Source organism: Muscardinus avellanarius, assembly GCF_963383645.1.
Source record: "Muscardinus avellanarius genome assembly, chromosome: 10".
In the NCBI taxonomy this organism is placed as follows: Eukaryota; Metazoa; Chordata; class Mammalia; order Rodentia; family Gliridae; genus Muscardinus; species Muscardinus avellanarius.
In genome coordinates this window covers 110421810-110448143 of record NC_137796.1, presented here as the reverse complement: position 1 = coordinate 110448143, position 26334 = coordinate 110421810, and the positions used below count along the sequence as shown (strand labels likewise).

The 26334-nt window shown below is 48.4% G+C and overlaps 1 protein-coding gene across 2 annotated transcripts in view; it reads right to left on the bottom strand.

The window, feature by feature from the left end:
• Positions 1-26334, bottom strand: part of CREBBP (CREB binding lysine acetyltransferase) — a gene marked incomplete at both ends in the record, with an annotated part of 162171 nt that overhangs the window by 130165 nt on the left and 5672 nt on the right. For both annotated transcript variants that reach the window (XM_080702425.1, XM_080702426.1), the window contains one exon: positions 1165-1874. In XM_080702425.1, coding sequence (XP_080558551.1) covers positions 1165-1874 — 710 coding nt within the window. The remainder of the gene's footprint in view (positions 1-1164; positions 1875-26334) is intronic.

The window sequence follows — 26334 nt, the reverse complement described above, 5'->3', positions numbered from 1 at the left end:
GCCTGTGGTGCCCCTTCGAAGCCTCTGGCCAGGGCTTCTGCGGGGCTCGTCACTCCGGTGGCAATCAGCCCGCGTCTCCTCCTCTGCACTGCTCCCCCTGCCAGCCTCCATCTTCCCAGACGTCTCGCATCTAGCTTGGCACTTGCCTTCCCTCTTCTGCAAGTTCAGATCCTGCTCTAGACAGCAGCTGCGAGGCAACCCCAGCCCTGGCCTTTCCCGGGCAGAACTCTCTGCCTTGCCGGGCCTCAGAAACACTTGGAGGCTTCGTTTTTTTCTTTGGTTGCATTGGGGGTTGAACCCAGAGGCGTTCTTCCTCTGAGCTACATCCCCAGACATTATTTTATTTTTTACTTCGAAACAGGGTCTAAGTTGCTATGGCTGGCCTTGAACCTGTGATTCTCCTGTCTGTCACAGCCTCCCAAGTATTGGGATCACAGGTGTGCACCACCACACACGGCTACTTGGAGACTTCTCAAAGCTCAGAGTGCTGGGCCCCATTCCCAGTTTCCAAGTCAGTCGGTTTACCTTTCCAACAAGCCCCAGGTAAGGCTGATGCTACTGGTCTAGGAACCACTTTGAGAACCACTGCTGTGTGCTTCCACTGGACCCGCAGGCCCACGCGTGCTTGCCCGGCTCTGCCCGACCTCTTCTCTGGCAACAATGGCAAGTAGCTAAGGCCCTGGAACACAGCTTCTTCAGGAATGAAGCAGAGACCATGAGAGTAAACCATTCCCAGGCGGTATAAAGGCCTTCATCGTTTAGGTACAGTGAGGTAGAAAAGCATCTTTTACCAGATCCGCTGATGCAAAACAAGCTGATTCTCAACAGAAGCTGCCTCTTTCAATCTGCAGCTGTTTCTACACATTTTCCTCAGAGGTTGAAAACTGGCAACTGGCTCAAAGGCATTCCCTGGTATTTGCCAACTGCCTGACCTGCAGGCTACTCTGGTGGCTTCTTTAAGAGTTCTCATTTTAAAGACATGGGGCAGATCTTTATCTCGCAAGGAAGGGCTCCAGATGACAAAGGTATCTCTTCCACGTATAAGCGGCAAAGGCAAAGCCTGACAGGCGGGTCAGGAAGGGCTGCGTGTCCCACGGTACGACGGTGCGTGGAGGGAAGAGCCCCGGTTAGGCAGGGAGCACTTAAGCACCTGAGCGCACTTACCTTGGTCATGCCTCCTGCCTGCGCCGTGTTCAGCCCGGTGTGGCCAGCCATTTGCGGGGAAACCTGCGTTAGGGTCTCGGCCAGCACGCTGCCTGCGGCTCCCTGCATGGCCGGAGCAGGGTACGGCATTCCAGCTCCCCTTCCTCTGCCAGCGGCCCCGAGAGACCCGTTCATGACCTGCGCCTGCCCTGGCTGGGCCTGGCTCATCAAGCCGTGGCCGGAGCTGCTGTTGAGGAGGCCTGGGTGGGTCTGGGTGAAGCTCGCATTCATGCAGATCCCAGGTCCGGTCTGCGACGTGGCCGGGCTGCTGGTCACCAGCCCTACTTGCTTTTGTGCTTGAGGATTCAGAGCTTGGGAAGCCGCGGGGGCGGGCCCAGAGGTGCTGGCTGCCTGTTTGGGCAGCGTGGGGGCTGACGAGTCTCCCTGGTGCAGAGGGCTCTTGCCCATGGCACCCAGGCTGGCCAGGTTCGTGCTGTTCGGCTGCCCCTGCGCCTGGCCCAGGCCCTGCTGCACAGGGCTGCTGGCGCCCACATTTCCTATTCCTGGGTTGATGCTAGAGCCGCTGCCTCCTCGAAGAAGCTCCGACAGTTGTTTATGTTTGGAAGCAGCATCTGGAACAAGGTTCCCACTGTTTAAAAGGCCTAATTCTCCTCCATTGGGGATCAACTCGTCAGGAAGATCATTTTCCAAGTCAAACAATGATCCAAAATCTAGAAATTAAACAGAAATGGAAATGAGAAAAGAAGAAGCCATAATATCTCTCCAACTGTCATCTGTTACTATGCACAGAACACTAGCACGTCTTAAGACTAATGTCAAAATGACTTGAAACTTCATTCGGGAAAACTAAACCAGAAAAAAATTTTCCAGGTTTTGAAATAAGAAATGTTAAAGATGAAAGGGCCAGTCTTCCTAGATTTCATCACATTCTGCAACAGTGTGGTGTGAGAGAGAACGCAGACACACAAATTAAAGGGCAGCAACAGGAGGTCCAGACTCACGAGATTAAAATGTTAAAACGCGCTTTTTTTTTTTTTTGAGGGTCTGGGGATGGGACCCAGGGGCATTTGACATCCGAGCTACACCCCCAGCCCTATTTTTTATTCTTTATTTTGAAACAGGGTCTCACTAAGTTGCAGAGGGCCTCACAAGTAGCTGAGGCTGTCCTTGAACTGTGATCCTCCAGTCTCAGCCTCCCAAGTACTGGGACTGCAAGCGTGCACCACCATGCCTGGCTGTTAAAACACTTTTAAGAGCTGAGTGTGGTGGCACACGCTTGCAATCCTAGTACTTGGGATTCTTTTTTTTTTTTTTTTTTTGGTGGTACTGGGGTTCCTGGAAGCCCTTCTACCTCCAGGCTACACTCCCACGGGCTACACTCTCAGACCTATTTTTTAACATTTTTATGTGGAAACAGAGTCTCTTAAGCCAGCAAGGCTGGCTCCGAACCAGCACAATCCTCCTGTCTCCGCCTACCAAGCGTGGGGATTACAAGCGTGCGCCACCACGCCCGGCTAGTACTTGGGATTCTAAGACAGGAAGATGGCAGGTTTGCAGCCAGCCTCTGCAATTTAGTGAAGACCTCCTGAACTTAGTGAGACCCCTGCTTCAAAATAAAATGGGGCTGGGAATGTAGCTCAGAGGTAGAACGGCCCTGAGTTCAATATCAAGTGTCCCCCCACACACACAAAAAAAGCTTTTAACATGAAGCTGGGCATCCTGGCACTTGCTTGTAATACCAGTATTTGGCTGCTGAGACAGGAGGCGTGCAGGTTCAAGAACAGCCTCGGCTACTTGTGAGGCCCTCTGCAATTTAGTGAGACCCTGTTTCAAAATAAAGAATAAGTTGGGCGTGGTGACACACGCTTGTAATCCCAGTGCTTGGGAGGCTGAGACAGGAGGATTGCACAGGTTTGAAGCCAGCCTCAGCAACTTAGTGAGACCCTGTTTCCAAATAAAATATAAAATAGGTCCGGGAGTATAGCCCAGAGGTAGAAAGCCTCTGGGTTCCACTCCCAGTAGCACCAAAAAAAAAAAAAAAAAAGAATAAAATATAGGGCTGGGGTATAGCTCAGAGGTAGAATGGTAGAATTCCCCTGGGTTCAATCTCCAGTAACACACACACACACACACACACACACACACACACACAGAGAATGTACATGAAGAATGGTGGTGCACACCCGTAATCCCAATACTTGGGAGGCTGAGACAGGAAGATCATAGGTTTGAACCCAGCCTCAGCAACTTATCAATACCCCCAGCAAATTAGTGAGACCCTGTTCAAAAAAGGGCTGGAAGATAAAATGTTCCTCGGTTTAACCAGAAGAAGAAGAAATAGGTAGAAGGCCATTCATGGTTGTGTATACCTGTAATTCCAGTATTTGAGAAGCTTAGACAGGAGGACTGCAGGTTTGAGGACAGCCTCAGCAACCTAGCATGATCCTGTTTCAAAACAAAACATATAAAGGGCTGGCAGTATAGCTCAAAGGTAGAATGCCCCTGGGTTCAATTTCTAGTCCCCCGAAAAGAATGTGTGTGTACAAAAAAAGTAAATGGATATTATGTCGGATTAACAGCAATTTCAGGAAATGAAAGCTCAACTTTGTGTGTGTGGTACTAGGACTAGAACCCAGCGGTGTTCTACCTCTGAGCTACACCCCCAAGCCTATTTTGTATTCTTTATTTTGAAACAAGGTCTCACTAAGTTGCAGAGGGCCTCACTAAGTAGCTGAGGCTGTCTGTGAACTGCAATCCTCTTGTCTCAGCCTCCCAAGTACTGGGATTACAAGTGTGCCCTTTGCAACGCAGTGAGACCCTGTTTTAAAATAAAGAATAAAGCTTGGATACAGCACCTTATCAATACCTTCTTCCCAAATAAAAACTAAAAAGGGCTGCGGTGTCTATTTCAGAGATAGACTATTCCTGTGTCCAAGCCTCAGTACGCCCCGAAAGAAACATGTTTCTCAGCCTCCCAAGTACTGAGATTACAAGCGTGCACCACCACGTCCAGTTCCTTCCCTCATAGTTTATCTTACTTCAGAAATTCTGCTTCTCCCTCTACATCAGAACTAAATTCTGGAGCCAGGCATGGTGGCACAACACTTGTAATCCCAGTACTTGGGAAGCTGAGACAGGAGGATCTCAGGCTTGAAGCCAGCCTCAGTAGTTTAGTAAGTCTGTCCGCAACCTGTTTCCAAATAATAAAATTTAAAAAGGGCTGGGATTGTAGCTCAGACGTAGAATGTCCCTGGATTCAATTTCCTGTACCGTTACAAAAAAAAACCTCAAAAACCTCAATTCTGGTGACTGAAGGTAAAACTAAGTGGTAGCATTCTTGCTTTGCATACATGAAACCCAGGTTCAATCTCCAGCAATGTAAAAAAAAAAAAAAACAAAAGAAAAGAAAAAAAATAATAAAGAATAAAAAATAGGGCTAGGGTTGTAGCTCAAAGATAGAATGCCCCTGGGTTCCAACCCCAGACCCCCCCCAAAAAGTGATTTCTCAATTAGTGATGAAGCTACCAAATATAATAAAGACACTTACAGACACTAAAAAGTTAAAAATAACATAAGATGTTGAGCATGGTGGCACACTACCTGTAATCCTAGTATTCAAGAGGCTAAGTACAGGAGGATCACAGGTCCAAGACCAGCCTTGGCAATTTAGCGAGGCCCTATTTCAAAATAAAAAATAAAAATAGAGCTGGAGGTGTAGCTCAGAGGTAGAATGCTCCCAGGTTCAATCCGTAGTACCACATACACAAAAACAAAAGAGATAATACAGATAACAAAAGTTATCTGTATTATCTACAAAATATCAATCATACAAAATGATAAGGACATCAATTCCTGAGTATAAACAGACACAGCACAGAAACAGACAATCATCCCAAAGGAAGATAAAACCATAAACAAAATGTTTTCTTTCCTAAGAGGAAGAGAGGCTCAGAAAGAAATCTCCCTTTTCTCCCCATATTTCCTCAAAGGCCTGTGTTGACAATCCTGTAACCAGGAAGAATCTGCCACCACTCTCACACTAAGGACTGGACGCACCACAAAAGGCCAACACTCAAGTTAGTGACATCTGAGCTCCTGAGTTATCCAGCCCTGGACCCTTCCTATTACATGAGCATTTTTAAATACTCGTATGGTTGAAATCATTTTCGCTGGAGTTTAAAATAATCGCAGCTGAACGCATCCTGATATATCAGCATGGCTGGAGATGAAGTTCAGAGTCCTGAGCAGACGGCGCACCATCCGAACGGGGCCTAGCGGGCACCTACTGTCCAGCCACCAGCACAGCGAGCCGTTACGTGCTCACATCGGTAACCTTTCTTCTGGGTGTTTTACTGGTCTAGAAAATCCCACCCCAGCCCTGGGCAGATAAACACAGGGACAGTGCAGGCTTTCTTCAGGCCATCCTTGCAGAACTGACGTCCCTCTTTGCAGCCCCCAAAGCTCTCTGTACTATCTGCCTAGGAAGCCACCTCTAACACACCTCTTTCTACCCGCCTTATTACAAGGAATGAGGTACTGCTTGCCACGCAGACACACACACAGGTTCTGCAGAGCCCCTAAGAACAAGCTGCAAGAGCAGAACGCTTGCCTCCTCTGAACTGCGTATTCACCCTCCTTCACACAATCGCAGCGCACCGGTCAAGCTCAGGAGGTAGAGCACTGAGTGTATACTGCACGTACTGCCCTTACTAAAACCCCATGGAGGTCCCAACACTGCCCTCTGTCCCACTCATCTTCCATTCGAAGCCCAACTCTGGATTGCCAAGCGTTTCAGCTGTCAGGTCCGTCATCCCATTCAATCCAGGAAGGCTCCTCAGACTCTGTGTTCCATAACCGACATTTCTTAAGAACAGGAGCCAGTTGTTGGTGCCTCGTCTGGGTGCCTCTTCAGGATCACAGGACCTGTCATTCTGAACGATCCTGGGTGGAGCAGAGAGCCATGAGAGAGCACAGAAAGACTGCCCCACTTCTGCGGTCAACCCACAGCCTTTACGTTGCTACGTTGTTCTTAGTTTGAAAATTAACTAAGGTCTCCCTATACAAATGACATAAAACAAAGTTTAAAAAAAAAAAAACTTCTTCAGTGCCAGGTGCAGTGGGGCAGGCTTGTCATCCCAGTACTTGGGAGGCTGAGACAGGAAGATCACAGATTCGTGGCCAGCCTCAGCAACTTAGTGACATCCGGTTTCACAATAAAGAATAGAAAATAGGACTAATGGTATGGCTCAGAGGTAGAATGCTCCTGGATTCAATCCTCAGTACCACAAAAACAAACACAAAACCCCTCTCCAGCCAGGCACGGGGGTACACATCTATAATCCTGGGAGTTGGGAGGCGGAGGCAGGAGGATCACAGGTTTGAAGTCAGCCTTAGCAACTGAGAAAGCAGAACACTGTGATAAAGACCACTTTCCTTCCTATCTGCGTAGGGTGGGGATGAAGAGACCATGCCAAGACTGTGTAAACCACAAGCAGCAAATACACGCCAATCATTTTAAACCTAAAGTTTCGTGACAGGCTCTTTCGTGTCCCGAGTTCTCCTCCCAGGAGCAGGGCGAGAGAACAGCAGACAGATTCACGGGGTCATGCCAGGGTCCCTGGCTCAGTGAGCAGTACAAAAGCTCAGCACAGGAGCTCAGATGCTAGCTTCACAACTGGCCGTGTCCCCGGCTAACTGCCTAATCTCTTCATCTGTGAAGCAAATGGAATATTCCAGTGTCACACGACTAAGGCATCCTGCGCCATCTATGCTGGTTATTTCATAATATCCTACAGAACCTTTTCACTAAAACCTAAGTCCTTACTTCAAAGGTCCCCCTCCTGCCAGGCGTGGTGGCTCACATTTCTAATCCCAGTGCTTGGGAGGCTGAGACAGGAGGACTGCAGATTCACAGCCAGCCTCAGCTACTTAGTGAGCCCCTCTGCAACTTAGGGAGACTCTGTTTCAAAAATAATGAATAAGTGCCGGGCGTGGTGGCGCACGCTTGTAATCCCCGCGCTTGGGAGGCAGAGACAGGAGGATCACGCAGGTTCGAAGCCAGCCGCGCGCTGGCTTAGGAGACCCTGTTTCCAAATAAAAATGTTAAAATAATAGGTCTGGGAGTGTAGCCCAGAGGTAGAAGGGCTTCCAGGAACCCCAGTACCACCAAAAAAAAAAAAAAAAAAAAAAAGAATAAGAAATAGGGCTGGGGTGCAGCTCGGAGGTAGGATGCCCTGGGTTCCATCCCCAGTACAGAAAAAAAAAAAAAAGTACTCCCTCCACCCCCACCCCATTGTCAGAGCTGCCATTTTCATTTGTGCTATTCTAGGCCCGGACAAACTGACAGGCAGTGTTTATAGTTGGGGGCGGGGCTCTTTTCCAGGTGAGTGCTTGGTTTTGATTGGTCTGTCGCATTTTGTCCATCTTGGTCACTATTTCAGTCCAAAGATAACTAATAGATGTTTAGGCACAATGAAAGTTAATTCTTACATCCTTATTCAGCAATTCAAACACATATACCAAATATACTAGGTGTAGTTTTTTCCTTTTTCTTTTCTTTTCTTTTTTTTTTCTAAAGACAGGACAAGACCAAACCTAATGGCCACGCCTATAATCCCTGTTCTTGGGAGGCTGAGAAAGATTGCAGGTTTGAGGTCAGTGGTGGTAAATTAGTGAGATCCCACTTCAAAATAAAAACTAAAAAGTAGGGTGTATCACAGAGGCAGAACTGCCCCTAGACTCAATTTCCAGTACAGAGAGGCAGAGACACGCATGCATGCAGGTAGACAGAGACAGGCTGTGTATGATCCTTTTTAGCACTTTCCCTATTCTCTAGTTCAAAAAAACCGACAAAGGAAGCCGGGCGTGGTGGCGCACACTTGTAATCCCAGTGCTTGGGAGGCTGAGACAGGAGGCCAGTCTCAGCTACTCAGTGAGGTCTTCTGCAACTCAGCAAGACCCCGTTTCAAAGTAAGAAGAAAACTAGGGCCAGGGGTGTAGCTCGGAGGTAGAACGCCCCCTGCGTTCCGTCCCCAGTACTGCAAAAAGCCAACAACCTGACAAAGGAGAGTGAAGAAGGCAGGCAGGACGCGGTGACAGAGCCTGGCTGCACTTTGGCACACCAGCGCCCCAACACAGGCTGAGACGGCGACGCTGAGATTCCATGAGAGCTTCCACTTCCAACTCCAGGCAGCCCCCTCTGCCAATCACCAGGCCCTGTGGACTCAAAGGGAAGGCTGCGCGAGATCAGGGCCCCTGCCCTAGCAGGAGGCTTCCCAGCCCCACACTAAGTACCGAGCACTGCCTGGCACACCCCATGACTTGGTACAAGAATACTCTCTTCTGGGGCTTTCTGGCCACCAACCTGGAGCCCACCCTCCCATAAGCTGATACGAAAGAAAACAGAGGCAGCAGCTCTCCGCGCTCTGTCGCACACGTGCCAGTCTGGGGAAGCTCAATGAGAAAGAAGGGAAACGTAAGGCTTTATTCAGGACAGAAAGTCATGACCAAGCAAGGCTACTGATGGACATTTTGCTACTAGTCGAGAAACCCACACCAGCAGCCCATACAGAGGCCCCGCTCAGGTGGTGACCATGCTGAGAGGGCAAGCCAGACCGACCCTGCAGGAGCTGCGCCCACTCTTATGTACCATGGTCAGATTGCGGTGTTCACCTTAAACAAGTTCCTTGGAGAAAACGCTCCTCATCTTACAGAAGGGAACACCAGGATGAGCCGGGCGCGGTGGCACACGCCTTCAGAGGCTCAAGCGAGAGGGGGGTTCGCTGGAGTCCAGGAGCTCGAGGTCAGCCTGGGCCACATCATGAAACTCCGTCTCAAAGCAACAAGACCACAGGGAAGTGGCTCGATCATTCTGTCCAGCCAATAACTTTCTTTTTTTTTTTTTTTTTTGCAGTACTAGAGATGGAGCCCTAGGGCATTTGATCTCCGAGCTACACCTCAGCCCTATTTTTTATTCTTTATATTGAAACAGGGTCTCACTACATTGCAGAGGGCCTCACCAAGTAGCTGAAGTGGCCACAAACTTGCGATCCTCCTGTCTCAGCCTCCAAAGTACTGGGTTACAAGTGTGTGCCACCATGCCCATCCAGCCAATAGTATTTTAAAAAATTATGTTTGTAAAGTTTTAAATGCATCAGCCAAGCAAATCATCCACAAAACACACCTTGCTTCAGGTTTTCTCAAAGTCTGTCTTAAGACCTTATTCTTTCCTTTGAATTACATTTGGAACACCCAATTTTCTATATTGATAGAGCTGGCTTTTCTATTAAAACATGCACAAACCATTTCCTATTTTCTGCTGGCCAGAAGTATGAACTCTTGTACTCTACAGACATACTGTGTGAATTAAAATCATAGTGTCTACTTCACGTGACAGCTCGCACAGGCTCATGAACGCAGGGTCCTGTGCCTGGCTCGCCACTGCTGCCCAGCACCTGGCATAAAGTGCTCAGTATGTATCGGACACTCAGCAAACACCTGTGAAATCCCAGTTTGCAGAGGAGACACACAATGTCAGCTTTAACAAGGGGCCTGGCTAGTCAATGATACACAGTGGTAATCTTAACATTACTACCTTCTGAAAACAAAACAAGGACTTCTCTTGAAATAGTACAGTGTTCTCTTTACACTCTTTCTCTTCTAGGGACTGGTCTAGCTAGGATAGTTCACTCTCTGGCTACACCTCAGCATCAATGAACCTTGATCCTAAGGGTGACAGACACTGAACCTGGGTAAGAAATGGTAGTGGAGGGCAGGCACGGTGATGCGCGCCTGTGATCCCAGTACTTGGGAGGCTAAGACAGGAGGATCCCAATGACCCAGCCAGATCCTGTCACAAAATAAAATAAACAAGGGCCAGGGGTGCAGCTCAGTGGTAGAGCACCCCTGGGTCAAAAGGAAAAAACCCGAGTGTGAGAAATAAACTGTAGATGAGAGAGTCTCACCAGTTGCTACAGCCATCCTCGAACCTGCTGTCCTCCTCCCTTAGCCTCCTAAGTACTAGAATCACAGGCCTGTGCCACCAGGCCAGGCTTTGCTTGCGTGCGTGCTTGCTTTTTTCTTTCTTTCATTCCTTTGTGGCACTGGGAGTGGAACCCAGGGGCTTTCTACCTCTGAGCTACACCCCCAGCCCTATTTTTTATTATTCTGAAACAGGGTCTCACTCAGTTGCAGAGGGCCTCACTAAGTAGCCGAGGCTGGCCACAAACCTGCGATCCTTCCTGTCTCAGTCTTCCTAGTCCTGAGATCACAAGTGTGTGCCACTACGCCAAGCTTTTTCTTTTCATTTTGAAACAGTCTTGCTAAACTGCAGAGGCTGGTCTGGAACCTGCAGTCCTCCTGTGTGAGCCCCGAGTTCTGGGATCACAAGCGTGCGCCGCCATCACTCCTGGCTGTGGGTTAGTATGGATGCTGTTGTTACACGTTCACACTTCTCTAGTTCCAAGCATGTGAGCCCTTCCCATGAGCAGCTTCTCTCCCCACCGCTACTTACTTCTCTCTAGCATCCCTGTTCCTTGTGAGAATAGGTCTGCCTTCTCTAGAGCTTTGCAGAGGGCTTTGGTTTGCTGCTCTAAAGTCTTTCAAAACTGAACACTTTTATTTAGCCACCTTGGGAAAAATTACAAAAAGAATTTAATTCCTAAGTCACAACTGGACATATGTGAAATAACATACACATTCATTAGCTAGACTTAGCCACTCTCTAGAGAATACATATTTCTTTTCTCTCCCCCCTGCCCTCCCCCCATGGTACTGTGGATGGAACTCTGGGCATCTACCATACATCCCCAGCCCCCCCCCTTTTTTTAACAGGTCTGGAGATGGAACTCAAGGGCATTCGACCTCCGAGCTACACCCCCTGCCCTAATTTTTATTCTTTTATTTTGAAACCGGGTCTCACTGAGTTGCAGAGGGCCTCACTAAGTAGCTGAGGCTGTCTGCGAACTGCGATCCTCCAGGTCTCAGCCTCCCTAGTGCTGGGATTACAAGTATGCGCTACCACATCCAGCTTCCCCAGCCCTTTTTTAATTTTTTTGTTTGAAAACAGGGTCTTGCTACGTTGCTGAGAATCATGCTATGTCACTAAGACTGGCCACAAACCCGTGATACTCCTGTCTTAGCCTCCCAGGTACTGGGGATTATAGGTGTGTGCCACCATGCCTGGCTCTAGGATAGATAGATAGATAGAATGATTTGAAATATATATGGTTTGAAATACATATATTTAAAATATATACATATATTTCATGCCATTCTGCTGTATATAATAAAATTAAAAATTTTTACTTGTCAATTTAAAAGCTTGACAATAAGCCGGGCGTGGTGGCGCATGCTTGTAATCTCAGCATTCGGGAGGCTGAGACCAGAGGATCGCGGTTCGCGGACAGCCTCAGCTATTTAGTGAGGCTCTCTGCAACTCAGTGAGACTCTGTTTCAAATAAAGAATAAAAAACAGGGCAGGGAGTGTAGCTCAGAGGTCAAACGCTCCCGGGTTCCATCCCCAGACCCGCAAAATAAATAAATAAATAAATAAATAAATAAATAAATAAATAAATAAATAAAAGAAAAGCTTGACAATAAAAGCTGAGATTAAAAAAAAAAGCTGGCTCTAACAAGGGCAAGGCACGCTGAAGACAGAGGGTAGATACTCCACAGGCAAGTATTCTTAGAAAACCTGGAGACCATTCTGGCTCTGCCGGTGCGCTCACTGGGGCAATACCAATCGGACACCACACAGGAAGTGCCTCTGGGCCATGAGCACCACAGGTCAGGTTCAGATCGGAACTGCCAACTACCACCACCCGCCGATTGCACGCACTTCCCCACCAGAAAGCAGAAAGCCAGCGGGACAGCACCCGCCTGCAGGTGTGCAGGGCTCGCGGCGGTGGAGAAGGGCTCGGTGACGGCGGTCACCGTCACCCCCAAGGCAGCGGAGACCTGAGCGAGCAGGCGGCGCCACGCCGGCAAGGGCCTGGCTCCCACGCCCAGTCGGGGACGGTGCTTAGCAGCCACCCATCTCCATGGTACACCTGACGACCTGTGCAACTTTGGTAGAATTAAAGCTAACCTGGCCTTGAAAATTCTTAGGGATTATATACAAATATATAATAGACTAACGCTCCAAAAATGGAAAGTGAAAATACAAGAGAGAGAACTGTCTGATTAGCATGTATGCCATTATAAATAAGTTGTATGCAGGCAATTAAACAAGTTCCCAAGACATCTAACTTCTTTTATAATGACTATTAAGAAATAATTAAAGCAAACTCTAAAGTCTTGTAATTCAGGCTTCTTTTATGCACACTCCACCCTCTAATTAGTATAGAATAATGAGGTTTTACTGCATCCTGTACCGGGATCTGATATGAGCAGAAGTCTTGCCCCTCCTCCCATTGAATCCCTCATCCAATGGAGATTCGGCGGGGCGGGGCGGTGGCCTCCTCGCCACCCCTCCCTGCAGGGAAGCAAGGCCATCCCCTCTGTGAAGGTCTGACTGGGCTTATTTAAGCCAGCCTCCCCAGGCTGGGTGCAGGGATGCACACCTATGTTCTCAGTACTTGGGAGGCGGAGACTGGAGGCTGACAAGTTTGAGGTCAGCACACCAGCAGCTTAGCAAGATTCCATTTCTTTTTTCTTTTTTATCTTTTTTACCTGCGGGTCTGGGGATGGAACCCAGGGGCATTTGACCTCTGAGCTGCACCCCCTGCCCTATTTTTTATTCTTTATTTTGAATTTTGAAACCGGGTCTCACTAAGTTGCGGAGGTCCACGAACCTCGATCCTCCAGCCTCAGCCTCCCAAATGCTGGGATTACAATTGTGCGCCACCATGCCCGGCACAAGATTCCACTTCAAAGTAAAAAATATCAAGAGCTACAGGTGTGGCTCAGAGGTAGAACACCCCCAGAATGTACTCCCCAGTAACACACACACACACACACAATCTGTCTCTCCAAAGAATTACAGTCTGAGGAAAACAACCCATTGATACCAAGTCACAAACCTAATTTAGTAACATACACATGTATTTCACAGCCAAGCAGAAGACATCAAGTAACAGGCAGCCCAGAGCAGACTTTGAAGTAAAGGACGCTGAGAAAAGAGGAAAGAAGACCCTGAACAGGCAGGGGTGGGAGACAGCAAACCAAGCAGCCACACACAAACTGGCCGTTTCACCAGCGCGGCCTGCCAGGCCAAAGCCCTCCAAGATCTCAGCATTCCTCCAGACGGTGCGAATGTAACCGCGGGAAGGACCCCACTACGCAGACATGTGGACTGGACACACTAAGTGCTCTAATAAGGAATGGGCTTCTTGGGGAAGATCACTGTTAAGGTCCATTCAAACACTGTTCAGCATGGCACACGCCTGTAATCCCCAGTACTTGAGACTGAGGAAGGAGGACAGTCGGTTCAAGGCCAGCCTTAGCAACTTAGCGAGGCCCTCAGCAAACTTAGTGAGATCCTGTTTCAAAAGTGAGTAAATACACCTGAGGATGTAGCTCAAAGGTAAAATTCCCAAGGTTCAATTCCCAATACACACACACACACACACACACACACACACACACACACACAGTGTGTGAGTTCATCAAAGCACAGCATATGACAGAAAAATAATAAAGCCCAAATCCTAGCACCTGGTAGAGTATAAATAGAAGGGCTCTGTTTATAGTATAAATAGAAGGGCTATAAGCTAATTTAATTTATTAAGCCCATGTACTGTTATGGGACATATATTCATTTTATGGAAGGATCCATCTAGGAGGCCTCTTTTTTTGGTGGTAGGGACTGAACTCAGGGAACTGTACCTCCAGGCTATACCACCATCCCCACTTAATTTCTGTTCTGAAACAGGGTCTTACTAGGTTGTTGAGGCTGGCCATGAACCTGTCTCAGCCTCCCAAGAACTGGGATTACAGACATCCAGCACCGAGCCCAGCTCAGAGGGACTCTTACATAGAAATCTGCCTAGAAAATAAATAAACATATATTTAAACTGCATGAACTAGATTGAAGTTGAGTAGAAGGAAACCAAGCTATGGTATTAAGATGAACTCACTGAAATAAAACTACAGAACTTTAGGAACTTTAATGTAAGTCAGGGAAAATACCTACAAAGCTTACCAAAATTGGAAACAATTCTGAAGAATAATCTGTCTTGGAAAAGGTACTCCATGTGATAACTTACTGTCAAAGTCTTAGCGATCGATTTGTCCATTCTCACACGCATGGCAGGGCTACTTGGCATGGGGTATCAGGAAATCGTGCTTTGCTCAAAGTTTACCACTGACCTTCCACTTAAAGGCCCCAAGACAGAGCTGCCTAACAGTTCTGTCTGGACCCTAAGCCATCCGGTCGTGGAAACGCAGCCAGCCCCCTGCTTCGCTGTGCACCTGCAGAAGTCACAAGGGAAGTGCGGTCGACAGTCGAGCCTGAGGATGGCCAATTTCCTCAGCACACGGCGCCCTCAGCCCTGAAGGCTGGAGCAGAAGCCTTCGCAGTACAGGGTGAAAGGGAAGGCGGCTGTCGCAGCGGCAGCCACCACCAGATCAGTGAGCGACCTAGAAGCCCCGCACACTACCGCAATTGTCTGGGGCAGCGTGGGGCTCACTGCTGTGTGCTGGGACCCCACGGAGGCGCTGCATGCTGCCTGGCCACCCTGCGGACTGTCTTGGCAAGAAGGGTGCTGGAGGAAGGACAGTGGGGCCGACCCAGGACCCAACCCTGCAGACACCAGCCCCAGACCCCAGGTGCCGGCCTCCAGGCTCCCTGGCCGCACAGCAGTCCATGCAGGCTACCCAGCTGAAGTCAGGAGAAGAGGCAAAGAGCGCACTCAACACGAACGCAAACTTGGGTGCTACTGTACGGACACGGGTGGGATAAGTGAGAGCCCAAAACAGACATCAATGCAGTAAGTCCAAGAGTACCCCACTAAAGAGAAGTCTCCCAGTACTGGGATGCTAGAAAGGAGAACACAGGTTCAAGGCCAGCCTCGGCAGCCCAGCCAGATTCTCAGCAACCTAGCAAGACCCTGTTTCAACATAAAAAATAAAAAGACTGGGGGTGTGGCTCAGAGGTAGAATACCCGGGGAGGGAGTTCAATCCCTAGCACCACAGGGGGAAAAGGATAGATAAATCAGATTGAGAGGAGCAAAATGACGAAGAATCACTAGCTGTAGAAAACCTGAATGTGAATTATTAGACTGTGTTAATGAAGAAAATACATAAAACATTCAGGAATGTTTAAGCGGAGCAACTTTTAGGATTTTAAGACTTAACCAACATGCAAGCCTTTGGAGGAAAATGTGATGGAACTAAAATTATAAATGCACATGCCTTTCACCAGTAATCTCATTTCCAGGAATCTCTTCTACAGACCTGCAAGTCTCTACACGGGGCTATTCATTACTGCAAGGACAAGACTGGAAATAACCCAGACGCCTGGCAGCTTGAGAAGACTAGTCGACAACGGCACAGCTCCTACGGTGGGTCCTAGACAGCCTAAAGGATGCCGGAGGCGCTCCCCTCGCTGCACCTGGGAGCCCAGCCATGTGTACGATGTGCGATGTGCCAGCTCCGTGCAAAGGGAAAGGCAGCAAGGGTTGCGGGACTGAAGAGGTGACAACAGTGTCTACTCCACACAGATCGGCCCTGCAAGAGACTACCCACTGACTACCCCGTGTGACCTGGTGAGACAGGTGAGGGGCCGGGGGCTTCCCACAACCTGTGTCACTAGTCAGCCAGTAAACAGTAAATGAGACTGGGGTATCCAGGCCCAGGTGACTGGCTTCAGCACCCCGTGATAACATCTGGAGTAGTTCCAGGCACTCCCCTTTACAGCTGGAGTGTTTGCAGTTTGAGGATAAAATCTGAAATGTGTTCGATCTAAGCTCAAAATATTTTTGACATTAACATGTACTTAAAAGGCTGAAAAAGAAAGCTTTTGTTTTGGTACTGGGGATGAACCCAGGGGCATTCTACCTCTGAGCTATACCCCAACCCTATTTTATTCTTATTTTGAAACAGGGCTTCACTATATTGGAGTCGCTCACTACTTGCTGAGGCGCTTCTCAAACCTGCGATCCTCCTGTCTCAGCCTCCCAAGTACTGGGATTACAAGCGTGCCCCACCATGCCCAGCTAGGACAAAAAAGCATTTTAAAGATGGGGTTTCTTCGTTCCTAAAATAATATGAAAATATACATGTAAAATTTTATACCCAAAGTCGTAGCACAATGCTTCTCACTCCCAGAAATAATACTCAAAGAAATCTTAATTAGCTGTAAGGAATTGCCCAGGTGGCTACAGTGGGAGGATCCCAAGTCTGAGTTAATTTGACCATATCCTGTCAAAATAAAAAAAAGGGCTGCGGATGTATCTAGTGGTGGAGCACCCCTGGGTTCAATTCCCAGTACCCTTCGGAAACCAAGGAAAAGAGAGAATCCTAGAGCAGATGACAGAAGTGAAGAGCAGACGCCAGGGTAGGCGGAGCACATCCCCGTGTCTCCAGCGGCATCTCTTGGTAAGCCACACTTTGTTCTGGTAATTCCTGCGTGTGATGCGAGAGCTTTGCCGCAGCGATTAGCTGAACTCTGCCGTCACCGGGCCACAGGTTCCTCTAGCCACAAACCCTCACAGACGTGCCGGTGCCGCTCAGAGCGCTCTCTTTTAACATGTCCATCTGTAACCCCGGCACTCGGCAGGCCGACCGCGGAGGAGCCCCGGCTCCAGGAGAGCCCCGGCAACTCAGCAAGACTGTCTGAAAACAAACAGGCAAAACGGGCTGGGGTTTAGCTCAGTTTCAAAATGCTCCTGGGTTCAATGCCAGCCACACACACACACACATCACAGCTAAACTGAGGCGCTGGGGATCCTGGCCTCTTTACCTTTCATTCTATGTTCTTCTACATGTTTTATTCTTTTGAAATCCAACGCCAAGCCAGGTATGGTGGAGCACAACCGTAACCCCAAGGCTGAAGCAGGATTGCACAGGTGCGCACTACCGCCTGGCCCCAGTTCTTCAATTCCCTTAGAGCAATTTCCAGAGATTTGATTTCCTTTTTACCCCTAAAAAGAGTCTAATTACCATCTCTGTTCTCTACCTTTTTTTTTCTTGGTGGTCCTGGGGGTGGAACCCAGAGGCTTTCTACCTCCGGGCTATACTCCCAGACCTATTTAATATTTTATTTGGAAACAGGGTCTCACTAAGTTGCTGAAAGCCTCACTAAGTAGCTGAGGCTGGCCTCGAACCCGTGCGATCCTCCTGTCTCAGCCTCCCAAGCCCGGGGATTCCCAGCGTGCGCCACCAGGCCCAGCGTTCCACCTAACTTTTTATTTAATGACTGTCAAACATCCCTGCCCTCTGCAGTGCCCACGCCTCTCTCGCCCCACAACTACTCTTCAGGCAGAGCCTCGCTAACTTAACCCTTTCTTTTTTTTGCAGGACATCTGGGTTCACCTTCAGCATCTAACAGTCTCAAAGTTAAACTACATGAATGTAAAGTTCTAAAGTAAATGTGAATGTTTTTACAAAGTCTACCAAGCAAGAAAGTGATTTTTACTCTATCTGCTTGGTGTCATCGTTAAGCTCTAAGATATTTGTATAATAGCTAATAAGTAATAAAAGCCAGGAATTTTAGGAATCTTTTAGGAATTGAGAAACTATAAACACACCCTTGGCGTGAATTGGTTGCAAGACATCCATCTTGTTATCAATAACAAAATCCCTAATACTTAAAATGACATGAAACTGATTTTTTTTAAATTTTCAATTCTCGGTAGGCATGGTGGCGCACGCTTATAATCCCAGCATTCAGGAAGCGGTGACCAGAGGACCATGGTTTGCGGACAGCTTTAGCTACTTAGTGAGACCCTTTGTAACTCAGTGAGACCCTGTTTCAAAAATAAAAAATAAAAAATTAAAGCTGGGGATGTTACTCAGAGGTAGAATGTCCCTGGGTTCCATCCCCAGTACTGCAAAAAAAATAAAATAAAATTCAAGTCTTGCCAGGCATAGTGGCACATGCCTGCAATCCCAGTACTTGGGAGGCTGAGGCTGGAGTTTTACAGGTTCGAGGACAAGCCTCAACTATTTATGTAAGCACTCAACTACTTAGTGACACCCTGTTTCAAAACAAAAAATAAAAAAATAAAAAAGTCTGAGGGATGTAGCTCAGAATACTTTTGGGTTCAATCCCAGTGCTCCCCTCACAATTTAATTCTTTCTATTTATAACCTATACAGTATAGTGAAAACACAAAAATCTTTATTTATCAAAGTATAACACCAAAACACTTTACCACTAAAATAAGAAGACTCGGAATGAAGCCTACTTTTCTAGCATTAGTACCAGCCCAAGTTGCACTTAGCGTGGACATCACACGAAGCGAGCAGCTTTGGGAAAGAGAACGCGCAGGCGCTGCTTGAGCAGCCGCAGCTCACGTCCAGAGCAAGACCCGGGAAGTAGCTGGAGCCAGCTGCTGTGGGAAGTGCTGGGCGGCTCCAGAAACACGCAGGAGGGAAGGCTCTTAAACAATTATTTTTCACTTTTTGGAATTTTGAACCATATGAATAGAGTATCTGTTAAATAACTTTTTAAAGAGAATTCTCCCTATTTGTACAAAATTTTCACATCTTCAATAAGAACACTAATTCTTTTTCTGGGGGGATTTAGAACCCAGGGGCATTTGAAACAGGTCTCACTGCGTTGCAAAGGGCCTAAGTAGCCGAGGCTGTCCGCGAACCAGCCTTCTGTCTCAGCCTCCGGAGTGCTGGGATGACAAGCGTCAGAACACTAGTTCTGATTCTTACACTGTTTTCACAGGGTCCTTTCCTTTCCAAAAGTGAGGCTGGGGGAAGGGAAGGTAGTCGTCAACTCTGCAGATCTGAGCTGGGATGGAGAAAACACACATTGGCAAAATCCGATCTAGACTTCTGGAAAACAAATCACACACACTCCCCCCAATTACTGTGGGCACGATCAATATTTTAAAGCTTTTCTGTTCTTCCAGGAGATTCTGCACCCCCTCGTCTGACACTCACAGCTCGCGGCACCTCAGCTCAGCTCCAGATGGCCAGCCTGCCTCCCGCTCACCCTGCAGTGAGCCGCCGGCCCTTCCTCACCACATCTCCCTGCCCAGCTACCCTGAAGCACCCAGCCCTCCAGGCCAGACAACGGCGCAGTCTGAAGGACACAGAATGGGTGAGCGCTGGGGACTGCCGGGCCATGCCACACACAGGGTCTCACTGAGTTGCGGAGGGCCTCGCTAAGTAACTGAGGCCGGCCGCGACCCGCCATCCTCCTGTCCCAGCCCCCCATGCTGGGATTATAAGCGTGCGCCACCGCACCTGGCTTATTTTTTATTTTAAAATGGGGTCTCACTAAATTGCCGAAGCCTGCCATGAATCAATCTATGATCCTCCTGTCTCAGCATCCCAAGGACTCCAGGCTCGCGGCACTAACCCTGCAGAATCTCAGCTTTCCATTCTTCTGCAAACTGGAAACTGGAACTGTTCTAGACCTGCTGCGGGAAGCTAACAGCTACACAGGCAGGGCAGCAGCTTCCCGTTCGCTGCTTCAGGGAGAAGCTCCCACGAGTCTGATTCTGGGTCAGGTCCTGGTCTACATCATCCCAGTCCTCACTGGCTAAGAAGCAGGTGATGTCTGGTATTTTCCCAGGTAAGTAAACAATAATAATGGCTGCTTCAACTGGCTGGCAGGCACCACAGTAGCCCCACATGCACACAACCATCGGTGAGAAGTGGAAAGAATAAAAGTCCCTTTTAGATCTAGATTTAGATCTCTCTCCCTTTCCCTCCCTCTCTCCCTCCCTCTCTCTCTCTCTCTCACACACACACACACACACACACACACACACGCACACGCACACACGCATGCACTCTTTGTCCCCAAGCTAAAATGTGCAGCCTCTGGCCCCAGTCACAGAGCAACGGAGCTGGAAGCTGGGTTTCTGTGTCCATTCTGAGCGAAGCCAGGGCTCCCTCCAGAGTACCACGCTGCTGGCTTCCAGTATAAAAAGCTCTGACATTTCCTTCAACTCTGAGTCATGTTTAGAAGGTTCTACTTTTAATCAGGTGACAAATACTCAAAATATTTTAATCCAAAGGAATTGGGTCAAGTGCTTACAGTCCATAATTGTCAAAGCAAACCCTAATTATTAGATTTCTATACACACCATACAATTTGTTTAAAAAAAAAAAAGCCAAAACTTACTCTAATCCAAATGTTTTATTTACTTACTTACTTACTTACTTACTTACTTATTTATTTATTTTGGTAGTACTGGGGTGGAACCCAGGGGCTTTTCTACCTCCGGGCTATACTCCCAGACCTATTTCATACTTTATTTGGAAACAGGGCCTCACTAAGTAGCTGAGGCTGGCTGCAAACCTGTGCGACCCTCCTGTCTCAGCCTCCTGAGCACTGGGATTATAAGTGTGCGCCACCACGCCCAGCTTATCCAAATGTTTTACATACCTTTTTCACAGGTTATTATAAAGAGGAAGCTTATCTTTATTGATATTTCACTGGGCATTTAACCATAAAGTTAAAATACGTATAGGTGGGGCAGGGTGTTTTGGTTTTTCCCCCCGGTACTGAGGATTGAACCCAGGGGCATTCTACAAAAATACACCCTGAGCCTATTTTATTTTTAATTTTGAAACAGCGTCTTACTAAGTTGCACGGGGCCTAAGTAACTGAGGCTGGCAGCAAACTTGTGAACCTCCTGTATCGGTCTCCCAAGTATTGGGAGTATAACTGTGTGGCACACTGGGCTGGCGGTGCAGTTTTGATTAAAAAAAAAAAAAAAAAAAAAAAAAAGATCCAAACTAGTTAGGAGGAGGAAAAGCTCCCCCTTGCAGTACTGGGGATGGAACCCAGGGGCATTCTACCTCTGAGCCTCCAGCCCCATTCTTTCATTTATTTATTTATTTATTTATTATTTATTTTTAAACAGGGTCTCACTGAGTTGCAAAGGGCCTCACTAAGTAGCGGAGGTTGTCCGCAAACCACAATCTTCCTGTCTCAGCCTCCCAAATGCTGGGATTACAAGTGTGCACCACCATGCCTAGCTAAGGAGAAGCTTTGTATTCCAAAAGGAACCTGCTGAGCCAGGCGAGGTGACACACTTGTAATCCCAGTACTTGGGAGGCTGAGACAGGAGGATAGTGGCTCATGGTTCACGGCCAGCCTCAGCTACTTAGTGAGCCCTCTGCAAATTAGTAAGACTGATTCAAAATAAAGTATAAAAAATAGCGCTGGGTGTATAGCTCTGAAGTAGAATGCCCCTGGGTTCAATCCTCTGTTTCTTTCTTCCTCTCTCTCTCTCGCTCTCTCTCTCGCTCTCGCTCTCTCTCTCTCTCTCACACACACACACACACACACACACACACACACACATACACACACACGAACCTGTGGGCACATGCCTGTAATCCCAACACTTGGGAAGTTGAGACAGGAGGACTGCAGGTTTGAAGTCAGCCTTAGCAACTTAAGATCTAGTGTCAAAGATAACAAAAGGGGCAGAGTGCGGTCTGGATGTGCATGCCCCTGGGTCCACACCCCCAAAGAGAATCTGCATTGCAACAGAACTGTACAGCCCATTGAGCAGTTCATTTTCTGCAACTGCTCAAAAAATGAAGGGCAGTTTCAAGAAATTTTAACTAAGGCTGAGCGTGGTGGTGTATGCCTGTACTTGGGAGGTTGAAACAGGAGGATGGCAGGTTCAAAGACAGCCTCAGCAAGTAGTGAGACTCTCATCAACCTAGCAAGACCCTGTTTCCAAGTAAAATCAGGCTGGGGGTGTAGCTCTAAGGTAGAATACCTCTGGGTTCAATTCCCAGTACCAAGAGAAGAGAAGAGAAGAGAAGAGAAGAGAAGAGAAGAGAAGAGATTCCTACTGTACACAATAAGGTGCAGGTATATCATGAAGACTGGCAAGTTAAGAGAGTCCCAAAGAAGAGCAGGCAGCACACTAGAGCTGGGAGGGAGAGTCAGACTCAAGAGCAAGTTCTTTCACCAGGAGGTTTCACTGTTCTTAGAGATGTTCAACTGAACATTCTTTTGATTAATGGAGTGAAACACAGGGGACGGCGTCACATGGGATTGATAGCCAAGTCTTTCTTAGGGTAAGTTTAAAAGAAATTCAACTTTTGGACACAGAGCTCAAAACATAGCCTTGCTTCCTAAGTTCAGAACCAGAAAACACCCTGACGGTGGCTTTTCAACAGTCATTCTCTATGTTGTGTAGAACTGTGAAGGGCGGGCACTTCGCTTGCTTCCAGGTGTTCTACACACCCCTCCGTCCCCAGAGCTCCTGCAGGGCCCGCGGCCCTCTTTCAGGACGCCCCAGAGAAGCGGACTAGGCGGAAGCCAGTGCCTGGGGGCACTGGTACCATGGCTTACATTTCTGAATCAATGTGAGAACTTTTCTGAAAACTAAGTTTAAGGCGTGATGGCGCTTGCTTGCCTGTAATCCCCAAAACTGGGAGGCCGAGTCAGAGGTTGGAAGCCTCTGGGTTCGAGCTCCAGTGCCCCCCCCAATAAAAAGACTGAATGGGAAAGGGTGGCCAGGGTGCTGGTTCCACCCCAGGAGACAGGCCAGCTCACCCAACCGCGAGGCTGCACCAAGCTACTCCAGGCCCCAGGCGTCTGCACACGGGCATCCAGGAAGGAGCAGGAACAGACGCAGCCCTACTCCGGCTGCCCGTTCCATTTTTTCTCAAGTTGTGCCTCTTAGTCTTTAATGCAGTCCTAAGCTGCTGAAAGGCACCTACCAGAATCCTCTGGATACTACCGCCTATCAGGCATCTCAAGCTGAAGTGCACAGTAAGGAACAGACTTGCATATTCATTTGGTGCTTAAATAGCCCATAAAATATGCTTCAAAATTATCAGGAATTTCCAGGATATATACACAACTTAAGTTTTTGTAATTTTAAAATTCCATGGCCACCATGTTCCCATTTTTAAAAATACAATTGAAAATGGAGGCAAAATCAATAGCCCTGATTTCAGAGTTTCTGGCTGTGTATCTGTAAGGGTCTGCACCACACATGCACCTCTGCGGACGCACTCAAGGTTTCCACAACTTCTGACAAACAGGTCTCGGCCCGTAAGACTGGACCTCAGGAGGTCCTGCGATGGCAAGGCACATCCACTCTGCCTGGAACTCCAGATCCATCTCCCGTTCTCTGGGAGTTTCTCCAGATCAGACCCGTGCAGGCGCCACCCAGCCTACCCTCAGCTGCTCTGATATGAGAACTGTCAGTGCCTGCGTTTCTGATGAGGAAACTGAGGCTCGGGAGCTGATGTAAACTGCCCCAATTACACTCAGGCCTGCGCATTCCAGGCCAGCCAGGCTGGTCCCTGGGTGACGGCACTGCACAGGGGGCTCAGGATGAGAGGGAAAGAGACCCAAGAGCACCGGTAAGCAGCTCAAGCTTAGAGAGAGCCGCGAGCATCCTGAGGACAGAGAGCGCCATCCCACAGACATGCTGGGGCCGACGCGTGCAAAGGCTTTACCAGCTCTGACAGGGCGCCCGGCTGCACAGGGAAGGGGCTGAGGATTCTGTGGGGGCCACCGGGTCAGCAAAAGATGGCCGGCAGAAAAAAAGAACCCAGCAAGTCGAATGGTTTTTGTGACTTATCTGATGTTAAAGTCCAGCACCGGGCGTGGTGGCGCACGCTTGAACTCCAGAGCTAGGGAGGCTGAGACAGGAGGATCACACAGGTTCGAAGCCAGCCTCAGCTACTTAGTGAGACCCTGTTTCAAAATAAAGTATAAAATAGGTCTGGGAGTACAGCCTGAAGATAGAAAAGCCCCTGGGTTCCATCCCCAGTACCACAAAAAATAAAAATAAAAAATAAAAATAAATAAATAAAGTCCACAGATCTGTTACAGAGAAACAAAAGACTGAAGGTGAGGCTCCTCTTGCCCTGCCGCTGGGGCTGACTCTCCTGGACACTGTCCAGGAAGACCCAGGAGGGGCTGAGGAAACTCACGCTGCGCCCGTGCCGATGGGGCTCCCACCCAGTAGGCAGAGGTAAGCCCCACTTCACATCAGGTTCACTAACTGTGGCTTGTGGGCCAAATGCTCCAGATGCCAGTTTGTAGGTTGACAGGGACATGGCCGTGCCCTCCATTTACACACTGTCTACGGCTGCTTTCTCGCCAAAATGGCAGTGCAAAATAGTCGCAAGAATAAACCAGGTGGCCCGCAAGGCTGAAAATGTATACTCTCTGGCCCTTTAGAAAACAAGCATGCTGACCCACGTGTTTCATAGAAAGGGGTTCTGGTGCTAACGAGGCTTGAGAAGGGTGCAGACCCCAGCCCCTCTCAGGGCTCCCGGAGGCTCCGTGACACCTTGGCTCGGACCAGCCTCACTGGGGCAGAGGCCTTTCTTAGAGAAACCCCTCTTAGCATGCCCTCTAGTTTCTTAAAATACACTCCAAATACTGGTTTGAGTAAAGTGAAGAGGTGGTGCGTTTGCTAATGTAACCCCAAAAACTAAACTGGCAAGGTTAACTCACAATAAGGTACGCTCCATTTTAACAAAGTAAGGCATCTTTTGGCCAAACCATTTTCTTTTTGCGGTACTGGGGATGGAACCCAGGGGCATTCTACCTCTGAGCTATACCCCAGCCCAAATTTTTTTTTTTTTTTTATTCTTTACTTTGTAAAACAGGGTTGCTGAGTTGCAGAGGGCCTCACTAAGTAGCTAAGGATGGCCGCGAACCGTGATCCTCCTGTCTCAACATCCCAAATGCTGAGATTACAAGCGTGCGCCACCACCCCTGGCTTTGGCCAAACCATTTTCAACTCTGTTGTTCTCAAAACATAGAGTAAAAATACAAAGTCAGCACTTGGGGAGCCCCCAAGTAGGTGTGCTGTGAGACACCATTCCAACTGAGGATCTTAGGGGTAAAAACCCGAGCGAGCAATCTGAACTGCTGTGCAGGATCGAGCCTTGCTCCCTCTGTCAGTCCTGCCAGTCACGTTTAGGCGCTGCAGACCCACCCCAATGTTAAACTCCTGAGGTGCTTCTGGTACACCCTCAGCACGGCTCCTGCGAGCCTGTCACCCCAGAGGAGCTCCCAGGGGGGGCGCAGTCTCCTCCTCACCTGGTTATTCAATGTCCCTTCATTTATGCAAAGCAACGTCACAGAAAGTCCTGGCCCTAAAAGTCTACGAAAATCCTAACTTCTTATTTATCCAGGACTTAGTGAGGAGGTAAAAGTAACCCAGCCATTCTCAGTCATCCGCTGTAGTAAAGAGGAATGAGACTACACGGCTTAACTGAGGATAACCCCAAACCCAAGGGAAGAGGGCGTCCTACCCCGCCCCAGGTAGAAAGAACACGCCCTGCTTCCCCCTAACCGCTCACTTATAAACTTTCGCCACAGTGCCTTATTCCTTTTACTTTGCAATGCTGGGATTGAACCCAGTGCCTCACACACGGGTCAAGCGCTCTATCACAGAGTGACATTCCCAGCCCTTGTTAATTGAGACTCGACCTTTAGGTTTCCAGAAGCTGCCCAAGCTGATCCTGAACTTTCCTTTTTTTTTTTTTTTTTTTTGCAGTACTGGAGATGAAACCCAGGAGCATTCTATCTCCAAGCTATACCCCCAGCCCTATTATTTTTTATTCTTTAGAAACAGGGTCTCACTGAGTTGCAAAGGGCCTCACTAAGTAGCTGAGGCTGCCGGGCGTGGTAGCACAAACTTGTAATCCCCGCGCTTGGGAGGCTGAGACAGTAGGATCGTGCAGGTTCGAAGCCAGCCTCAGCTGCCTTAAGAGACCCTGTTTCCAAATAAAATATAAAATAGGTCTGGGAGTGTAGCCCGGAGGTAGAAGGCCCCTGGGTTCCATCCCCAGTACTACCAAAAAAAAAAAAAATGTAGCTGTCTACGCAATCCTCCTGTCTCAGCCTGCCAAATGCTGGGATTACAAGCGTACACCACCACCACACCTGGCCCATTTTTTTTATTACTTTGAAACAAGGTTTCACTGAGTTGCAGAAGGCCTCACTAGATAGTCCAGGCTGTCCACGAACTGGCTCCCCGTCTCAGCCTCCCACGTTCTACCATCACAAGTGTAAACCACCACACCCAGCCGGCCCTGTACTTA